Genomic DNA, 21,622 nt, shown 5'->3' with positions numbered 1-21,622 from the left:
CCCCCTCAAAAAAATGGTGCCTTTACTTTGAAAGTTCCTCTTTTTTACCAAAATAACGCGGGCTTTATGGTGTGACAAACGCTGGGTTTTCCTGTCAAACGCTGCACTCTTTCTAGCAAACGCAATTGTTGTGGGAAATTGGTAACTTCCGAACCCGCTCGGCCAAAGTACATTTCTGCCGGTATCGCAACTCTGTCTCTCTTTCTGCTATATATTATTTCTTTCACTCTTCAAATTGCTGAAATTAAATTCAGCTTTTGCAAAACTCATTTCCACTACAGAAATTAAATATTGTAGTAATTAATAAAAGACAAAAACATATAAAAAGATGCACATGTGACTGAATTTATATTAAATCTCTCAGGTGGATAACATTTTACTTAGCTGTTATTGGAAGTTAAGATTCTTGACATTGATTTCTAACGCAAAGATCAAGAATAATGGTTGGGTGTGTTTTTCCTGTAACCTATCTGAATTATAACTTACATAAGTGTAGTATTATGGGGAAGAAGACGTGCAAGTCTCGTTAATGTTGAGATAGTTACTAAATTAATAATATGCTATGTAGAAACACGTTTTCAGATTTTGTTGTCTTTTAGTTTCCTTAATCACTTTTCTGTTTTATAACGGTATGATATCTATAATTGTTTCTTTTTGAAAATAAAATAGAGCTCGAAACGAATGAAAATAGTCGAATAGTGCCATGGTATTGAATTCAGTGGCTTGGACGGAAAGGGGGTTGGACGTAAGGGATGGGGTTGCCATGCTCTCATCTACAATCGTCAATCGTGGGAGATTTCTATTTTTAGACTAGGGAGAATGAGACCACTGCTTCCGGTGTACGACCCCAGGCCTACTTTTCGGACTCACACCAGGTATTAATTAGAACAAAATTGTGTTTATAATATATAGACTTAATTTGTAGTTTAAATATGACTCAGAATTCACGATTGAATGTCTACACTTCTTTTGTTTACTGTGGGATAAGTCACAAACCCCTCTACATGGGAGTCAGATTCAACGACCATAGAGAGGCACCCATCCTTTATAAGATCCTTCAGTCCCATATTTACATCAGTCAGGGGAAATTTTGAATTTAGCCCTCCACTTGTGACAAGATGGTATCTTGAGAGCACACACGACATACTTTCATTCTTGAATTGGCAAGAGTTCCAATACGATTCTAAAGGTGTTGTGGTACCTCGAACATATATGTTAGTATTGAAAATGTTATCACTTTGTTAATAAGTTGATCACCGTTTCAACAACTCTTTTTTAAAATTTTTATTTCATCTCGTTTATCGGACGAATGACAAAACATAACAGCATTTGTTTTCATATTCTTCTATGAGTGTTAGCTCAGTGGTTAACGTCGGTGACTTTCAATCATAAGGTCCCTGGTTTGAATCATTCCAAGATTAATGTTTAGTTTAGTTTAGTGAAGAAAGGGATCAGGAGGGACACTCAAGTCCCCATCAAGGACCCAATAGAAGAGGGGGAAAATTGAAGACACAAACACTCAGACCCAAGACGCGATTCCTGCTTGCAAGAGGATCTTAAATACATACATACATACACCCTTACACACATACATACATATTTGGGTTACGTTTGTTTACGTTAAGTAATGAAACGGGCGAGAGACGAGAAGAGAGAAGGTTAAACGGAGTTAGTAAATCTGGAAACTTAATTTTGTTTATTGATTCAAAACTGTCTGAGTATCTCTTAACAACATTTTGTATTACCTTAGCAAAACAGCTTTTATTTACTGCTGATATACGCCTATGGAATATACTTATTTTGGAGTTCGTCTTCATAACTTTGGTGTAACTCGGGCTCAAATGCAAAGGAACTCCGGACCCGGGTGTGTGCTGCAGACTCTACTAAATCCTGTTATATTTAGATATTTATTTAGAAACGTGTTTATATGCAGCTATTACTGGCTTATGTAAGTGTCATTTTCTCTGAGACCCACACTCAAATAGAGTTACACAAGGACAATCTGGTGGGCAACCATGAACGGGTAAGGAAAATGCATTGCGGGACACTTTTTAAAACATAGTTTTCTTTTCGTGACCTTCCTTAAAGATGCTTTTAGAATCGTACACACGAGAGGCTGCAGTTGTATTGGTTATTCAGTGCATCTCTGTGGGATAAAAACTGTGAAATATCCGACATATTAGCTACCAAGTGTGGGCCACTAAGTAATCGTGCAAAAAAATCACACCCTATGATAAACTACTTCTCTTCTGGACTTCACTCAAAAATATGTCGAACTCAGTTACTTGTCTCGCATTAACTAAAAGGACAGCTAATAGATATAATTATTTCTAACTAATGAAAGGAGAACGTTTACCACAGCAATCTGGTGAAATTTGTATGTAATTCCTACATTGAGCACGGCTTGAAACTTCGAAGTTATGCTTTATAAGATCTATTCCTCGATGATAACGAACGAATACTATGATTCATCATGGTACCATTGCGATCTGCAGGCAGAGATTGGAACTGGTCAAGTAAGCGGAACGCGATGTGACCGACATAATAGCCAGGCTCTGTTTATTTTGGGCATGGGTGGTGAAATCCGTTGTAACAATGACTAGCTAACGTTGAAAAAGTTGAGAAAAATAAGGTCATTTTCTAATTACCTTTCTGTTAGCTATACACTGTTACAGTTAATACGTTTCGATCATATGGGTAATCAGTAAAGAGTGCAATTATTCATGACCAATGTTAAAATTTTTTCGTCATCTTGAATAAAAAGTTCTCCGGCAACAGAGTATGTCCCCTGTTATATAAGTAAAAAGAAGGAAAGAAAGAAAAGAAGAACATGAAACGGCCAACAATCTAACATAGAACTTGAAATGTGCAGGAACACGTTTGGTAGGAACGATTTTGACCAAATGACCTTATTGTTAATAGCACTGATCTCCCTAGCTCTTTCCACGATCCCTAATTAACTGTGAACTACTGGGGTATGTATATATCCAGTCAGACACCACACTGTCCCACGCAATTGTAAACCATGCAATGATCCCTATATAGCGGTGAACTACTGGGGTATATATATATTTATTCATATTTATACTACAGTTTCAAATCTTTTATATAAATATACATAAATGTATATACACTTAGGAAGGGGGGGGGGGGTTGGTGGTATGGTGGCTAAATTTGCCTGGCCTACTATGCCTGTATGGCATCACCTAACACGTTATAGTTACAGATAAAATACATTTTACTTACCCTTGGAAGGTAAGTACAGTTAAACAATTTCTCGATGTGAATGTGATCTGTAAAGCGGAATAAATGGTCAATATTATTTTCAAGTATACTGTCTAGTTATATTCAATATGTATGAAGACTACTATTCCCAGTACTGAAACTGTTGACCTTATTTCAGGGTCGTGCAACGTTATGGTTTTTAAAAGCAAACAGATTCACACTGAGTTTTTTACCACAGTAAATACTGGATCATGCTGATAAATATGATAAATCCGTAGCATGCGCTATTAGGTTTACAGTAAGAACTGAGGATATGTGTAATCCAAACAAATGCATCAAACTAGAGGATTTGATGGGGTTACACGTATCCCCAGTTCTTTCTGTAATCATATGCAACTGATTTATAACACGATCCAAATTTTACTCTTGTACAAAACTTGAATATTTACAGTAGTTACTGTGTTTTCTGTTTGTATCGTGTGAATAGCAGAAAAGAAAATTGTGCACTTTCCTGCCAAGTTTGAACTTATCGTTGGATATATTGCGGCTGAGAACCTCCAAAATGTGTATTATGTAAGTTCAAGATTGGAATATTTTCTATTACATAATTTCATAAGAAATTCCTTCGTTTCTCTGCAGATGTTATCAACATTGCAAAAACAAACTTGTTCACAATGTTCTGAACAGTTACGTGAAGTTAATTGGTCAGCGCAATATTTACCTCCTTTCTTAGCAGGGCACCAATCATGTCTCCTGGCCAAATCACATACTGTCCTGTCCAGTTTGAAAGTTAGTTCACTGCCTTGCAATGTAGCATTTAAAGATACCCGGGTTGACCATACGTCCTTTGCTGCAAATGTACCCAAGACATTATTTGAATGTTAGTAATAATTACTTATCGTATTACCTGCCCGACTACCACTGGTCGGATTAAACAAACTTGCAAATTTAAATAAATGGGAGAAAGAATCAACTGATACAGATAATGATGAGATAATGATCAATTTTATATATACTTACGGAGCACCAAATTGATAACGAGTTTGATGAGACTTTCTACTTTTGGTGGATTTGGTGTAAATGATAAGTTGAAGTGGTCCATCCAAGGACCTAGGGAAAAGAGAGTAAACAAATCAGAAAGTGCGGAGTCAGCCTTGGTTTATCATAAATATAACCTTTCGACATCCATACACTGCCCGAATTCTCAACTAGACCGTCGTGCCTTAGTTTGCGGAACGCGGTGAACACCGGTGGACTTACAACTGACCTCGGAACACTGATCGGAGCTCATTTAGGTCACATGTACATTTGTCAAACCAATGATGGGTTATATTTGTTGAAACTGGGCGGTTTTCAGTCCGTCGCAGACTGTACGACTGTACCCGACCCGATCCGACCAGACCAGATTTTTCGTGAAAAATGTATAACCGTTGTAACCAATGGCTATATTTGTAAAACGTGTATAGTTTTAGTTGTGAACCCGTACACACGGCGCAGCTACCAGTCTCGACGAAAACGCTATATAGGCTATTCAGTGTTCCAGACTGAAGCCGATACGAAATAAAACTGACCAAAGTCATGATCAGTTATAGTCTTAAACACACACGCACAATGCACGACTATATATCCACGATTTTCCTCGTAACTACAGTCGAGTTGTGTTGGGTCGTCTTCAGTCCTGTAGTTTTGCAGCTGGATTTAGTTGGTGAACCAAAGCACACTGCCGTCGTGATGCGAATTACGACCAGAAAGACAAAGAAATGCCATGGCCTAACAAATGTATAACCATCTACCGGAGAGTTGATAGCAACTTGAACTTGAGCGTTTTATTTTAGACCTCGTACGCTATCGAATCAAATATGGTGTATTCCTACTCACACGCAGACCCTACTCTATAGTGTAGTTTATACTATACCTCATATGGCTTGTAACTATTCATGGTATAGCTCATAGTACTCATAGTAAAGTTCATGTATATAGCTCATAGTACTCATAGTACATCTCGTAGGGCTTGTAAATACTCATCTAATAGTATATCTTATATTATCGCTCATAGGGATAGTTGGTCTACTCATAGTATATCTTATAGTATTGATAGTATAGCTCATAGTATAGCTCATAGTATAACTGATAGGGCTTATTGGTCTACTCTCGGAATATCTTATAGTATTCATAGTGAAGCTCCTTGTAGAGCACATGTATAGCTCAAAGTACTAATAATATAACTCACGATACTCATAGTACAGCTCATAGGGCTGGTAACTGCTCCTAATATAGCTCAGAGTACTCAAAGTGTTGCTCATATGTCTTGTAACTAATCATAGTATAGCTCATAGTACTCATAATATAACTCATAATACTCATAGTATAGCTCACAGGGCTTGTAACTGCTCATAATATAGCTCATAGTACTCATAGTGTAGATGATAGGGCTTGTAGCTTTTCATAGTATAGCTCTTAGTACTCATAATATAACCCATAATACACTTAGCGTAGCTCATAGGACTTGTAGCTCTTCATACTATAGCTCAAAGAAATCATAATATAACTCGTAATACTCATAGTACAGCTCATCGGGCTTGTAACTGCTCATAATATAACTCATAGTACTCATAGTGTAGCTCATATGGTTTGCAACTAATCATAGTACAGCTCATAGTACTCATAATATAACTCATAATACTCATAGTGTAGCTTACAGGGCTTGTAACTGCTCATAATATAGCTCATAGTACTCATATTGTAGCTCATAGGGCTTGTAACTATTCATAGTATAGCTCATAGAACTCATAATATAACTCATCATACTCATAGTATAGCTCATCGGGCTTGTAACTTCTCATAGTATAGCTCAAAATACTCATAGTATAGCTCATAGGGCTAGTAGCTCCTCGTAATATAACTCATAGTACTCATAGTGTAGCTCATAGAGCTTGTAGTTATTCATAGTATAGCTCTAAGGGATTGTAGGTCTTCTCGTAGTATAGCTTATGATAGTAATTAACAAGATATTCTATTTCGAAGAAGGTACCATTCTGCACTGATAATTAAAGAAACGACAATGAACGGTGAAGGTGTTTATGATTTTAAAAGTAGAGAGAGGAGGCGGTGTCAATGCAACCACTGATTTGGAAAGCGGCATGAACCTTTATGGAAGGGCCATGCAGAATCAAGTCAATGAATGTAAAGAAGAACGTTAGGGCCTGATGTCGTTGACGGCGACCCCCATTAGGAAGACTAGGAGGGTGAGCGAGGGGTGGGTGGTAGGGTCTCTGAAATAGTGCGTTCTCGCGAGGCATATTAGTGCTACAAATGTGGTCTTTAATTATAAGTCTAATCTCTATCACCCCCACCTTTCGCCCCTTATGTACGTCGTTGAGACGAGTTACCTGAAAATCAAATTCTGTTTGACCAAAGTTACTGGTACCCCAAACTAAGTCGTAAACGATGCAACTTGGTGATACTTACATGTTTGTTTGAATACATACTTTGTTCGTCCATATTAAACCATACGGTTAAGTACTGGACATTTAAAAGGAGTTGTACCCACGGGAAAATTAACCTGATACTAGATGCCTAATAATAAGAAGAGAACGAAATTATTTTACAACCCTATGCAAAATATAGCGTAAAGCTTGTTTAACAGCGTGCATTAAAGACTTACCAGAAATGTGGTACTCGCATGGCATTGGCTGATCTTTAATAGTCGAAGATGTCTCGTGACTGTGTACCCCGTAGACATGACTAATTACCGGTGACGCAGGCAAACCATTTGTTATCGGAAACGCCATCAGAAACAGCAAGAGAATGGACATCATTGCTACAATTGTTATTGGTCGCAGTATCGAAACTTCAGCAACAATTTACTAATGAAGACGACAGTAAATATGTTCGACTGGTAATAGCAATTATTCAAGGCTCGTTGGTAAAACATGAATAACAATCTTAGGTGGTGACATCGAACACAGTTACTAGCAAAATAGAACTAGGAACTTCCGTATTTTACACAATATCATATATGCTGAATAACCGTGGAATGCATGATTTGAGCTTGAATACTGTAATTGTTAATGCCATGGGTATATATATATATATATAGCTGCAGTAAAACACAACCCTACAGTAGACCTCAATGCAGAACAATATAATCTTTGTTCATGGTTTAACTGGAGTACATCTGTGTATACGTACTGTAGGCCTATGTGTATTTGGCTAAAGTATTCATATATAGCTCCAAGTCTTTTGACTAGACAAGCCCAGTTTGCATTGAGTTAATTGCACGTCATTGAAATACCAGTTTTAGCTTTAGTATTAAACCGAATCTTTTTTAAGTAGTTGTCCATAATTACCATTGACGTAATCATGATGAACACCATTGCTAGCTTGGTAAATTTGGAGCTATTTAAATTATTTCACCTCCTTGTCAGGTGATGTATCTTCACATGTCAATCATCACCGAAATTTGGAATATGTTAATGAGCTAAATCGATGAAATGTCGATTTAAATAGGTATATATCAATTTGTGTTGCTTGAAACTGGTGTAAGTCCAAGGAAATTGACTTTTACCGATTTAATTCGACATATCATCGATATAAACTGGTAGATGTTGTATGAAATTGACATATACCGATTTATTTTACATATCATCGATTTAAATTGGTATATGTCCATTTAAAATGACATAGGGCTCTATACAGATTCAATTTGACAAATCATCGATTTAAACTGGTATAAATCGACAAGTCATCACTAAAGTGGACATTGTAAGTGACCACAGAATGGTCAGGGCCAATATACATCTCAACAACAAACCGGCCAGACTTAAGTTCATTAAAAAAGAGAAAAAGGATTAACATCTTACGACTGAGAGAGAAAAGCTGTTGTGTCGGTCCCGGGACAACCTAACAAAACTTATATGAAAACTTCAGTGACAAAACACTATAACGCCATTGATCCGTCTAAACGGTGAACGTAATGTATTGTGAGTTATTAACAGAAACGTTTTCCAAGAAACCTTGGTAGACGTTACATAACACAAATCATACCATTCAAATTAAGGTATGCATAAATTAACATATATCAAACTATATCGTAAACAGATTATTTGGTGGCGGTAAGTAACTATCCAACAAGCCAGGATTTCCAGCTTGAACTCAGAAATCGCTTTGAATCTCTTGATATAGAAAACACTGGGCTAGATGAAAGCTATAAAATCATCTCTAATACAGTGGTGGGAGTTGCAGCAGAAATTGCTCCACATGAAAAGTAGAAGGAAACCACCAAGGAGGACAATGTGATTGAAGATCTGGACAGAAAGAGGAAAGAGTTCAGGGAAATATAGGACAAAACCAAGTTTCAGAAGATTGAATATGCCGAGCTCGTGAAAACAGTGCGAAAGAAGAGGAGACAAAGGAGTAGGAGGAAAAGGAAAGAAAAGATTGAGTCTATTCTTAGAAGTGGAAGAGGAGCACAACATATCAATAAACTGAATCGGAAAAAACCAGAATGTATCAGATGAAACAAAAAGATGGCACAATTACAAATGATAGACAAGAAATTCTAGATGTCTGTTCTGACTTCTATCCGGAACCCTAAAGTTCAAAGAGCACAGACACCAGGCCAAATATATTGTCAACAGACCAGTCAGCCCTACCAAAAATAACAGAGAGATTGGTAGAAGTAGCTGTTAAAGGAATGAAAGACAACAAAGCTCCGGGAACAGATGAAAACACTAGTGACATAAAAAAGACTGGTGGCAATGAAATTTTAATGGAGCTAACCAAACTTTACAATCAAATACTGGACAAAAGAAAGATTCCGGAGTGTTGGAAGGAGGCTAAAATTTAACTCCTATTAAGAAAAAGGTGATAAGTCAGACATAAAAAAACTACAGACCAATCAGCTTGTTTTCCCATATAAACAAGATCTTTACTATGATAATACAAAATAGGATCAAAGGCCTACTTGACGAAAACCAACCAAGAGAGCAGGCTGGCTTCAGAAGAAAGTATTCAACAGTAGATAATCTTCATGCCCTAAATCAAGTCATTGAGAAGGCAAATGAATACAACCTGAAGCTGTACGTGGGATATATTGATTACGAACAGGCGTTTGACTCAGTGGAACACAAAGACCTATTCGCAGCACTGCGCAAAGTTGGAATAAATGAGGGATATGTCCAACTGCTAGAGGATATATACACTTATGCCACAGCTAGGATACAGCTAGGATACATATTGAAAATGATATCTCAAACGTCATCAGGATTGAAAGAGGGGTGCGCCAGGGAGACACCTTATCACCCAAGGTTTTTACCACTGCCATGGAAGAAATCTTCAGGAAATTGAATCTACGGCAAAGAGGCCTCAATGTAGATGGGGAACGGCTAACCGACCTGCGATTTGCAGATGATGTAGCACTCATCACTACATCAGTGAAAGACATGAAAGTTCATCTGAACAACCTCAACATAGAAAGCAAAAAGATTGGTTTAAAGATCCATAAGGTAAACACAAAATACATCACCAACTACCAGTCAGACGAAACCGTAATGGTGGAAAAGGAGAAAATCGATAAGATGGACAGGTATAAATACCTTGATCAAACTATAATGCTAGGGGAACACACCAAAGAAGAAGTTCTGATCAGGATAAAGGCAGGGTAGAGTTGTTTCGGTAGATACAAGGATATTCTGTGCGACCCCAACTTACCAATGTGCATAAAAAGGAGAATTTACAACCAATGTGTCATTCCAACAATGGCCTATGGTGCTGAAACATGGACCACAACCAAGCAGCTTGAGCAGAAACTCTTAGTTCCCCAACGAGCGATGGAGAGTAGAATGCGCAACATAACAATAAGGGACAAAGTCAAGAACTCAAAAATCAGGAAACAAACACAAGTAAAAGACATCATTCTTAAGATTAAGGAAGCAAAACGGAGAAAGACAGGACATCTGATGAGAATTGCGGACTATAGATGGACCAAAAGATTGACAGAATGGCAACCCAGATACGTAAAGAGAGGTAGAGGCAGACAGAAACGTAGGTGGCGGGACGACATAACAACATACATCGGCAAACACATGGAATAGACTTGCTATGGACAGAGAAACTTGGAAAAATCATGAGGAGGGCTACATCCAAGAGTGGATGAACACAGCCTGGTGATAAATCGACATATACCGATTTAAATTGACATATCATCGATTTAAACTGGTATATGTCGATTTAAATTGGTATATTTCGATTTAAATCGATGATATGTCGAATTAAACTGGTATATGTCATTTTAATTCGGTAGAAGTCAATTTAAGCTGCTGGAAAATGGTATAAGTCGAAGGAAATTGGTATTTGTCGATTTAAATCGGTATAAGTCGATTCCACACGATTTGAGATTGATGGCCCGCCATAGGCAACTTGATCCAAATTGAAAAGCTCCTAATTTGTCTGCGAATCCAGTAGATTCCCCAGAAGTCGTTGGTGCAGTACAAACGCACTATGAAGTAAGCAAACGGAAGGCTTTTCAACCACTAAAGGTTATAAAGATCCAATGCCAGGGATAGTCACTTCGGATATCCTTAAGGAAAAACAACAAAGGGATTCTACTTTGGCAAAAGTGCGTGCAAAACTAGATGAAACTATTATTCATAAAACGGGAAGAACCTACTCTTATGTCATGAAGAACAATATAATCTCCTTCTAGATCTTTTAACCTTTTCCCCTATTCAATGACTCCACTTGCTCAACGATATAGCTTTGGAATCACTACGATAATAAGGAAGATAGAAAACTACACACAGTCATGAAGTCTGTATGACAACTGCTGACAACCAAATGTGGTTTGAATCCTTTTCAATGAACACCAAGTGAAAGTTTCTCTTTTATACCCCCCCCCCCCCTCAAAAAAAAACGGGGGCTTTATGTCGTGACAAACGCTCAAGAAAAAGATCATGAGTGATGGTTGGGTGTGTGTTTCCTGTAACTGAATTATAACTTACATAAGTGTAGCATTATGGGGAAAGAGACGTGTAAGTCTCGTTAATGTTGAGATATTTACTGAATTAATAATATACTATTTAGAAACACGTTTTCAGATATTGTAGTCTTTTAGTTCCCTAATCACTTTTCTGTTTTATAACGGTATGATATCTATTATTGTTTCTTTTGAAAATAAAATCGAGCTCGCATCGAATGAAATTAGTCGAAATAGTGCCATGGTATTGAATTCAGTGGCTTGGACGGAAAGGGGGTTGGACGTAAGGGATGGGGTTGCCATGCTCTCATCTACAATCGTCAATCATGGGAGATTTCTATTTTTAGACTAGGGAGAATGAGACCACTGCTTCCGGTGTACAACCCCAGTTCTATTTGTCGGACTCACATGAGGTATTTATTAGGACAACATTGTCTTTAGAATGTAAAGGCCAACCTTGAAGTATATATATGACTCAGAATGCACGATTGGTTGTTTCTACACGTCTTTTGTTTACTGTAGGATGAGTCACAAACCCCTCTACGGCTTCAACGACCGTAGGGGAGCACCCATCTTTTATAAGATCTTCCAGTCTCATATTTATATCAGTCAGGGGAATTTTGAATTTAGCCCCTCCACCTTTAAGTTGAGAGCACCCACGACAGACTTTCATTCTTGGATTGTCAAGAGTTCCAATACGATTCTAAAGATGTTTTGGTACCGCGAACATAGATGTAAGTATTGAAAATGTTATCACTTTGTTAATAAGTTGATCACCGGTTCAACAATTGTTTTTTTTTTATTTTTTATTTCATCTCGTTTATCGAATGAATGACAAAACATAACAGTATGAACCTCCTATTCTTCTAGGAGTGTTAGCGCAGTGGTTAACGCCGGTGCCTTTCAATCATTAAGTCCCCGGTTCGGGACACTCCAAGATTAATGTATGTCGTCCAGTTACAGAGTTGTTGACAATTGACAAATCATAATCATGGAAGTTAAATATGAATGTAAGAGACTGACTTCGGTCAGCTTGCGGCTTTGATAAGCCAATGACGGCTTCTTCGCGAGTTCCTGCTTGCAGGAGGATCTTAAATACATACATACATACACACATGTATACATACATATGTGGGTTACGTTAGTTTACGTTAAGTAATGAAACGGGTGAGAGATGAGAAGAGAGAAGGTTAAACGGAGTTAGTAAATCTGGAAATTTACTTTTGTTTATTAAATCAAACTGTCTGAGTATCTATTAATTACATTCTTTATTACCTTAGCAAAACAGCTTATATTTACTGCTGATATACGCCTATGGAATATACCTATCTCGGAGTTCGTCTTCATAATTTGGTGTAACTCGGGTTCGAATGACAAGGAACTCCTGACCCGGGTGTGCTTGGCCCGACTAAAATCCTTTACATATTTAGATACTTATTTAGAAACGTATTAATATGCAGCTAGTACTGGCTTATGTAAGTGTAATATCTTTTGGATATCCACACTCCAATAGAGTTAAGTAAGAACAAACTGGTGGGTATACTGGGTGCCATGAAGGAGTAGTGAAAATGCTTTGAGGGGCTCTTCTTATAAAACGTGACATTCCTGAATGAAGCTTTTAGAATCGTACATAGAAGAGCTTGCATTTGTATTGGTTATCCATTGAATCTTTATGGGATAAAAGCTGTGGCTTATCCTAGATTTTAGCTATAGGAATATGTGAACTCAGTTACTTGTCTCGCTATAACTAAAAGGACAGCTCATAGATATAATTATTTTTAAGTAATGAAAGAAGAACGTTTACTAGAGCATCCTGGTGAAATTTGTATTTAATTTCTACATTGAGCACGGCTTGAAATTTCAAAGTTATGCTTTATATGATCTCTTCCTCAATGATTACGAACGAATACTATTAGTCATCACGGTACCATTGCGATCTGCAGATAGACATTGGAACTGATCAAGCGTGGGTGGTGAAATCCGTTCTAACAATGACAAGTTAACGTTGGAAAAGTCGAGAAAAATAAGGTCATTTTCTAATTACCTTTCTGTTAGCTATAAACTGTTACAGTTAATACGTTTCGACCATATGGGTAATCAGTAAAAAGTGCAATTATTCGTGACCATTGTGATAATTTTTTCGTCATCTTGAATAAAAAATTCTGCGGCAATAGAGTATGTCCCCTGTTATACAAGTAAAAAGAAGGAAAGAAAGAAAAGAAGAACATGAAACATCCAACAATCTAACATAGAACTTGAAATATGCAGGAACACGTTTTGTAAGAACGATTTTCGACCTAATGACCTTATTGTTAATAGCCCTGATCTCCCCAGCTCTTACCACGATTATCAAATATTACTGTGAATCACTGGGGTATGTAAAATGTCCAGTCAGAGACCAAACAAAACAAACTTCTTGTTTAACCAAGAGAATGTGAAGTTAACAATAATACTAATAACAGCCGTGCATTCATATTGATATGAGTCCCAATTTTGAAGTAGAATAAGTATACTTTGGAGAAACACATAAAACAACCAGTTAGTGTGCTTTTATTACACCAGGGACCGAGGCAGGGAAAGAGAGACTACGTGTAGTGAAACGTTTAATGGTGCAATAGGCATGCAGAAGGTTTGCATAAACCACGTAGTCCAGCGTAATAACTACATATGTCATAACAGTATCATAGAAAAGATAATTGAAACCATCAAGATATAAATAACATACATATATATATATATATATATATATATATATATATATATATAAATAACATATATATATCTATATATATATTTATATATACATATTTATAAATATATATGTGTGTATATATATATATACATATATTTATTTACGATTTTCATATATATATATATATATATATATATATATATATATATATATATATATGAAAATCGTAAATACACACACACACACACATATATATATATATATATATATATAAATATTTATTTATATTTATACTACAGTTTCAATTCTACTATATTAATATACGTATATGTATATACAATTAGGAAAGGGGGGGGTGGCCTAATTTGCCTATATGGCATCACCTAGCACGTTAGTTACAGATAAAATACATTTTACTTACCCTTGGAAGGTAAGTACAGTTAAACAATTTCTCGAAGTGAATGTGATCTGTAAAGCGGAATAAATGGTCAATATTATTTTCAAGTATACTGTCTAGTTATATTCAATATGTATGAAGACTACTATTCCCAGTACTGAAACTGTTGACCTTATTTCAGGGTCGTGCAACGTTATGGTTTTTAAAAGCAAACAGATTCACACTGAGTTTTGTACCACAGTAAATACTGGATCATGCTGATAAATATGATAAATCCGTAGCATGCGCTATTAGGTTTACAGTAAGAACTGAGGATATGTGTAATCCAAACAAATGCATCAAACTAGAGGATTTGATGGGGTTACACGTATCCCCAGTTCTTTCTGTAATCATATGCAACTGATTAATAACACGATCCAAATTTTACTCTTGTACAAAACTTGAATATTTACAGTAGTTACTGTGTTTTCTGTTTGTATCGTGTGAATAGCAGAAAAGAAAATTGTGCACTTTCCTGCCAAGTTTGAACTTATCGTTGGATATATTGCGGCTGAGAACCTCCAAAATGTGTATTATGTAAGTTCAAGATTGGAATATTTTCTATTACATAATTTCATAAGAAATTCCTTCGTTTCTCTGCAGATGTTATCAATGATTGCAAAAACAAACTTGTTCACAATGTTCTGAACATTTACGTGAAGTTAATTGGTCAGCGCAATATTTACCTCCTTTCTTAGCAGGGCACCAATCATGTCTCCTGGCCAAATCACATACTGTCCTGTCCAGTTTGAAAGTTAGTTCACTGCCTTGCAATGTAGCATTTAAAGATACCCGGGTTGACCATACGTCCTTTGCTGCAAATGTACCCAAAACATTATTTGAATGTTTGTAATACTTACTTATCGTATTACCTACCCGACTACCACTGGTCGGATTAAACAAACTTGCAAATTTAAATAAATGGGAGAAAGAATCAACTGATACAGATAATGATGAGATAATGATCAATTTTATGTATACTTACGGAGCACCACATTGATAACGACTTTGATGAGACTTTCTACTTTTGGTGGATTTGGTGTAAATGATAAGTTGAAGTGGTCCATCCAAGGACCTAGGAAAAAGAGAGTAAACAAATCAGAATGTGCGGAGTCAGCCTTGGTTTATCATAAATATAACCTTTCGTTTCGACATCCATACACTGCCCGAATTCTCAACTAGACCGTCGTGCCTTAGTTTGCGGAACGCGGTGAACACCGGTGGACTTACAACTGACCTCGGAACACTGATCGACGTATAAGAGCAATCACAACGACTGTTCCGCTGTTAACGACCGGAGCTCATTTAGGTCACATGTACATTTGTCAAACCACTGATGGGTTATATTTGTTGAAACTGGGCGGTTTTCAGTCCGTCGCAGACTGTACGACTGTACCCGACCCAATCCGACCAGACCCGATTTTTCGTGAAAAATGTATAACCGTTGTAACCAATGGCTACATTTTTAAAACGTGTATAGTTTTAGTTGTGAACCCGTACACACGGCACGGCTACCAGTCTCGACAAAAACGCTATATAGGCTATTCAGTGTTCCAGACTGAAGCCGATACGAAATAAAACTGACCAAAGTCATGATCAGTTATAGTCTTAAACACACACGCACAATGCACGACTATATATCTACGATTTTCCTCGTAACTACAGTCGAGTTGTGTCGTGTCGTGTTCAGTCGTGTAGTTTTGCGGCTTGATTTAGTTGATGAACCAAAGCACACTGCCGTCGTGATGCGAATTTCGACCAAAAAGACAAAGAAATGCCATGGCCTAACAAATGTATAACCATCTACCGGAGAGTTGATAGCAACTTGAACTTGAGCGTTTTATTTAGACCTCGTACGCTATCGCATCAAATATGGTGTATTCGTACTCACACGCAGACCCTACTCTATAGTGTAGTTTATACTATACCTCATATGGCTTGTAACTATTTATGGTATAGCTCATAGTACTCATAGTAAATTTCATGTATATAGCTCATAGTACTCATAGTACATCTCGTAGGGCTTGTAACTACTCATCTCATAGTATATCTTATAGTATCGCTCATAGTGCTTGTTGGTCTACTCATAGTATATCTTATAGTATTGATAGTATAGCTCATAGTATAGCTCATATATAGCTCATCGTATAGCTGATAGGGCTTTTGGTCTACTCTCGGAATATCTTATAGTTTTCATAGTTAAGCTCATTGTATAATTCATGTATAGCTCAAAGTACTCATAGTATAACTCATAATACTCATAGTAGAGCTCTTCGGGCTTGTAACTTCTCATAGTATAGCTCATAATACTCATAGTGTAGCTCATATGGCTTGAAACTGTTCATAGTAAAGCTCATAGTACTCATAATATAACTCATAATACTCATAGTATAGCTCACAGGGCTTGTAACTTCTCATAGTATAGCTTATAATACTCATATTGTATAGCTCATATGGCTTGTAACAATTCATAGTATAACTCTTAGTACTCATAATATAACACATAATACTCATAGTATAGCTCACAGGGCTGGTAACTGCTCATAATATAGCTCATAGTACTCATAGTGTAGCTCATAGGGCTTGTAACTATTCATAGTATAGCTCATAGTACTCATAATATAACTCATAATATTCATAGTACAGCTCATCGGGCTTGTAACTTCTCATAGTATAGCTCATAGGGCTAGTAGCTCCTCATAATATAACTCATAGTACTCATAGTGTAGCTCATAGAGCTTGTAGTTATTCATAGTATAGCTCTAAGGGATTGTAGGTCTTCTCATAGTATAGCTTATGATAGTAATTAACAAGATCTTCTATTTTGAAGAAGGTACCATTCTGCACTGATAATTAAAGGAACGACAATGAACGGTAAAGGTGTTTATGATTTGAAAAGTAGAGAGAAGAGGCGGTGTCAATTCAACCACTGACTTGGATAGCGGCATGAACCTTTATGGAAGGGCCAAGGGCAAGTCAATGAATGTATAAAGAAGAACGTTCGGGCCTGATGTCGTTGACGGAGACCCCCATTAGGAAGACTAGGAGGGCGAGCGAGGGTGGGTGGTAGGGTCTCTGAAATAGAGCGTTCTCGCAATTCAGATTAGTGCTACAAATGTGGTCTTTAATTATAAGTCTAACCTCTAACACCCCCACCTTCCGCCCCTTATGTACGTCGTTGAGACAAGTTACCTGGAAATCAAATTCTGTTTGACCAAAGTAACTGGTACCCCAAACTAAGTCGTAAACGATGCAACTTGGTTAAACTTACATGTTTGTTTAAATACATACTTTGTTCGTCCATATTAAACCATACGGTTAAGTACTGGACATTTAAAAGGAGTTGTACACGGGAAAATTAACCTGATACTCTGTGCCTAATAATAAGAAGAGAGCAAAGTTGAACAAGGAACTTCCGTATTTTACACAGCAGCGTAAGTGTGAAAACAATGGACGAATGGATGAATAACAATGGACGAATGGATAATGATGTCATCACGGAGGTTCCTTCTTGCAATCGGGTCGTCTATATTCGTTATTGACATAAAACTTGACAACTTTAAAGTTCCTCTTCCCCCCCCCCCCTCCAAAAAAAAATGGTGCCTTTACTTTGAAAGTTCCTTTTTTTAACCAAAATTACGCGGGCTTTATGGTGTGACAAACGCTGGGTTTTCCTGTCAAACGCTGCACTCTTTCTAGCAAAGGCAATTGTTGTGGGAAATTGGTAACTTCCGAACCCGCTCGGCCAAAGTACATTTCTGCCCGTATCGCAACTCTGTCTCTCTTTCTGCTATATATTATTTCTTTCACTCTTCAAATTGCTGAAATTAAATTCAGCTTTTGCAAAACTCATTTCCACTACAGAAATTAAATATTGTAGTAATTAATAAAAGACAAAAACATATAAAAAGATGCACATGTGACTGAATTTATATTAAATCTCTCAGGTGGATAACATTTTACTTAGCTGTTATTGGAAGTTAAGATTCTTGACATTGATTTCTAACGCAAAGATCAAGAATAATGGTTGGGTGTGTTTTTCCTGTAACCTATCTGAATTATAACTTAAATAAGTGTAGTATTATGGGGAAGAAGACGTGCAAGTCTCGTTAATGTTGAGATAGTTCCTAAATTAATAATATGCTATGTAGAAACACGTTTTCAGATTTTGTTGTCTTTTAGTTTCCTTAATCACTTTTCTGTTTTATAACGGTATGATATCTATAATTGTTTCTTTTTGAATATAAAATAGAGCTCGAATCGAATGAAATTAGTCGAATAGTGCCATGGTATTAAATTCAGTGTCTTGCAAGGAAAGGGGGTTGGAGGTAAGGGATGGGGTTGCCATGCTCTCATCTACAATCGTCAATCGTGGGAGATTTCTATTTTTAGACTAGGGAGAATGAGACCACTGCTTCCGGTGTACGACCCCAGGCCTACTTTTCGGACTCACACCAGGTATTAATTAGAACAACATTGTGTTTATAATATATAGACTTAATTTGTAGTTTAAATATGACTCAGAATTCACGATTGGATGTCTACACTTCTTTTGTTTACTGTGGGATAAGTCACAAACCCCTCTACATGGGAGTCAGATTCAACGACCATAGAGAGGCACCCATCCTTTATAAGATCCTTCAGTCCCATATTGATATCAGTCAGGGGAAATTTTGAATTTAGCCCTCCACTTGTGACAAGATGGTATCTTGAGAGCACACGCGAGAGACTTTCATTCTTGAATTGGCAAGAGTTCCAATACGATTCTAAAGGTGTTGTGGTACCTCGAACATATATGCAAGTATTGAAAATGTTATCACTTTGTTAATAAGTTGATCACCGGTTCAACAATTCCTTTTAAATTTTTTATTTCATCTCGTTTATCGAACGAATGACAAAAACATAACAGCATTTGTCTTCATATTCTTCTAGGAGTGTTAGCTCAGTGGTTATCGCCGGTGCCTTCCAATCATAAAGGTCCTGGTTCGAGTCACTCCAAGATTAATGTTTAGTTTGGTTTAGTTTAGTTGGAAAAGGGATCATGAGGGACACTCAAGTCCCCATCAAGGACCCTATAGGAGAGAGAAAAAAACTGAAGACACAAACACTCAGACCCGATTACAATGCTGAAAGTGCTTCTCCAAAGCATTCTTAAACCCATTGACACTACTTGCAAGTACAGCTTTCTCATGCAAACCGTTCCACTCATTCACAAACCTATTAGAAAAAGTAATGCCGAATAATAATCCTACTTTGTGACTTTTGGAGTTTAAGACAGTGACCTCTGGTACAACTACTGTTAGCAAACATAAAAAAATCGGTAAAGGATAAATTGTCAAAACCATACAGAATCTTGAAAACCTGAATCAAGTCCCCAGGTAACCTCCTAAGCTCCAGTGTGGTGAGATTCAACAGTTGTAACCGCCTATAATAAGGAACACTGTTTAAGGAACTAATGTATGTCGTCCAGTTACAGAGTTGTTGACAATTGAGAATTCATCAGTCATAATCATGGACGTTAAATATGAATGTAAGAGACTGGCTTCGCTCAGCTTGCGGCTTCGATAAGCCAATGAGCAAGGGCGGCGGAAGCACTTTTAAACTAAGGGGGGGGGGGCACCGACATCAAAGGGCACTTTGCAGAAATTCGATTGGACTGATGCAGCCTTTTATTTAGTACCCTTTATAACTCTTATTGTATTATCTTATATGCGTATACACATCACTCCAACAACGCCCCACCCCCCCCCCCCCCCCTCAAGGAAAATATGCATACTAGCACTGCAATATTCAATGTGCAAATTGGGAAACAAGGAACAACTTTTCTTTTGAGACAAAATGAAGTGAAATCATGCTAGTTGCTAATGTAGGAATCTTCCGAATTAGAGTTTATTTCTTGTCAATATCTTACAAATTTTTTCCATTCGAAATAGCTTTGAGTTTGACCCACAGAAATTCATTAAAAGTCAGGGGCGTAGCCAGGATTTGCAAAGTTGTATGCACGACTATTTGAGCGGAGCGCAACCATCGGTTCGCGCGGAGCGTACAAGAAAATTTTTGGTTTTACAAACCCCTCAGATGGCTGGAAACGGCCCTTCCCGAGTGTTCATTCTGGTTCCCCGGCCTCTTGCTAACTTGAGACACCTCAATTTTTATGTAGAAAAAGGGCACATTTTTAACCTGAGAAAAAGTGGGGGGCATGTGCCCCCTGTGCCACCACAACGTTTCTATGTTATGTCATTTTCCAGTTAATTTTAGATATTCGTCAATATGCTAGAACTAAATTTTGAAGTTCATGTCACCAAGTGCGGCACTTTTATTCTGCGGGGGGGGGGGGGCGGCTCCAACGTCGAAGGCACTTTGCAGAAATTCGATTATGATATTTCGTAGAAAATGAGGTGAAACCATTATAAAGTGCAAGTACCTGTACACGTACGCGATCGATACATGCATGAAAGCAAATGAAATATGTGAAAATACGAAATAATGGGGTAGGTTATGGGATATTAAAACTACACTCATTATTGATAGTAGGCTATAAATGGCTTGTGCTTATTAGAAAGTCACAATGTAATATAGCAATGCATTTTTAGAAATGCATTATGATTTTGTTGGCATCAGAATTTTAGAAGCCTTGTGGTAGTAAACAAAGGCGTAGGAGGCGGGGGGGGGGGGGGGCTGCAGCCCCAACCGATTTTTTTTGTGAAAATTCGGGCAATCTGCTGAGAATTTTTCAGGCAACTACTGAAAGAAAAATAATTTGCTATGTGTTTTTCAATGGTTAAACTGATATTATTATGATAATTATTGATTGTAACGACTTCCCGAATAATTCTAACCAAAATGGAAGGGTAATAAGACGGCAAATGATTGTATATATGTTATTGGCATGCGATGTAATAACCGACGCATGCCCATACGATATGCACATTTAAGATGTTGAAGCGCGCGGAGCGCGAGAAAATTTTTGGTGATATTTTTCGGGCAAGTCATTACAGCCCCCCAAATCAAATTGGGCTCCTACGCCTATGGTAGTAAACATTTAAAACCTCCCGAAATATTTCATTCGACGTGGGTTTCGCTTTGTAAACTCTTTTTCTATTTAGAATTTTTTATGTAGAAAAAGGGCACATTTTTAACCTGAGGAAAAGTGGGGGGGGGACGTGCCCCCGGTGCCCCTCCGGTTCCGCCGCCCTTGCATTGGGCTTCTTCGCGAGTTCCTGCTTGCAGGAGGATCTTATATTCATACATACATACATACACGCATACTTACATACACGCACGCATACATACA

The 21,622-nt window shown here is 37.4% G+C and overlaps 2 protein-coding genes across 3 annotated transcripts in view; both read right to left on the bottom strand.

The window, feature by feature from the left end:
- Nucleotides 1-26: 26 nt before the first annotated feature.
- LOC139977890 (uncharacterized) overlaps nucleotides 27-21,622 on the bottom strand; it is a 37,230-nt gene continuing 15,634 nt past the window's right edge. The window contains exons 1-5 of one of the 2 annotated variants that reach the window (XM_071987597.1): nucleotides 6,890-7,300; nucleotides 4,246-4,335; nucleotides 3,947-4,075; nucleotides 3,247-3,293; nucleotides 251-2,788 (exon numbers count right to left, since the gene is read on the bottom strand). In XM_071987597.1, the coding sequence (XP_071843698.1) occupies nucleotides 2,702-2,788; nucleotides 3,247-3,293; nucleotides 3,947-4,075; nucleotides 4,246-4,335; nucleotides 6,890-7,043 (507 nt within the window). In that variant the 5' untranslated portion in view covers nucleotides 7,044-7,300 and the 3' untranslated portion in view covers nucleotides 251-2,701. Of the gene's footprint in view, nucleotides 2,789-3,246; nucleotides 3,294-3,946; nucleotides 4,076-4,245; nucleotides 4,336-6,889; nucleotides 7,301-21,622 lie in introns of those variants that run through there. The other variant, XM_071987598.1, reaches the window with a different exon arrangement.
- On the bottom strand, nucleotides 12,378-15,786 carry LOC139977895 (uncharacterized). The gene is made up of 4 exons (XM_071987603.1): nucleotides 15,314-15,786; nucleotides 15,015-15,143; nucleotides 14,314-14,360; nucleotides 12,378-13,384 (listed from the first exon to the last, which is right to left on the bottom strand). Exons 1-4 carry the CDS (start codon nucleotides 15,393-15,395, stop codon nucleotides 13,298-13,300), a joined length of 345 nt encoding a protein of 114 aa, XP_071843704.1. The 5' UTR covers nucleotides 15,396-15,786; the 3' UTR covers nucleotides 12,378-13,297.

Source organism: Apostichopus japonicus, chromosome 12 (genome assembly GCF_037975245.1).
Source record: "Apostichopus japonicus isolate 1M-3 chromosome 12, ASM3797524v1, whole genome shotgun sequence".
Lineage (NCBI taxonomy): Eukaryota > Metazoa > Echinodermata > Holothuroidea > Aspidochirotida > Stichopodidae > Apostichopus > Apostichopus japonicus.
Note: the sequence above shows the minus strand (reverse complement) of the source record. Positions and strands in the feature narration are given on the sequence as shown.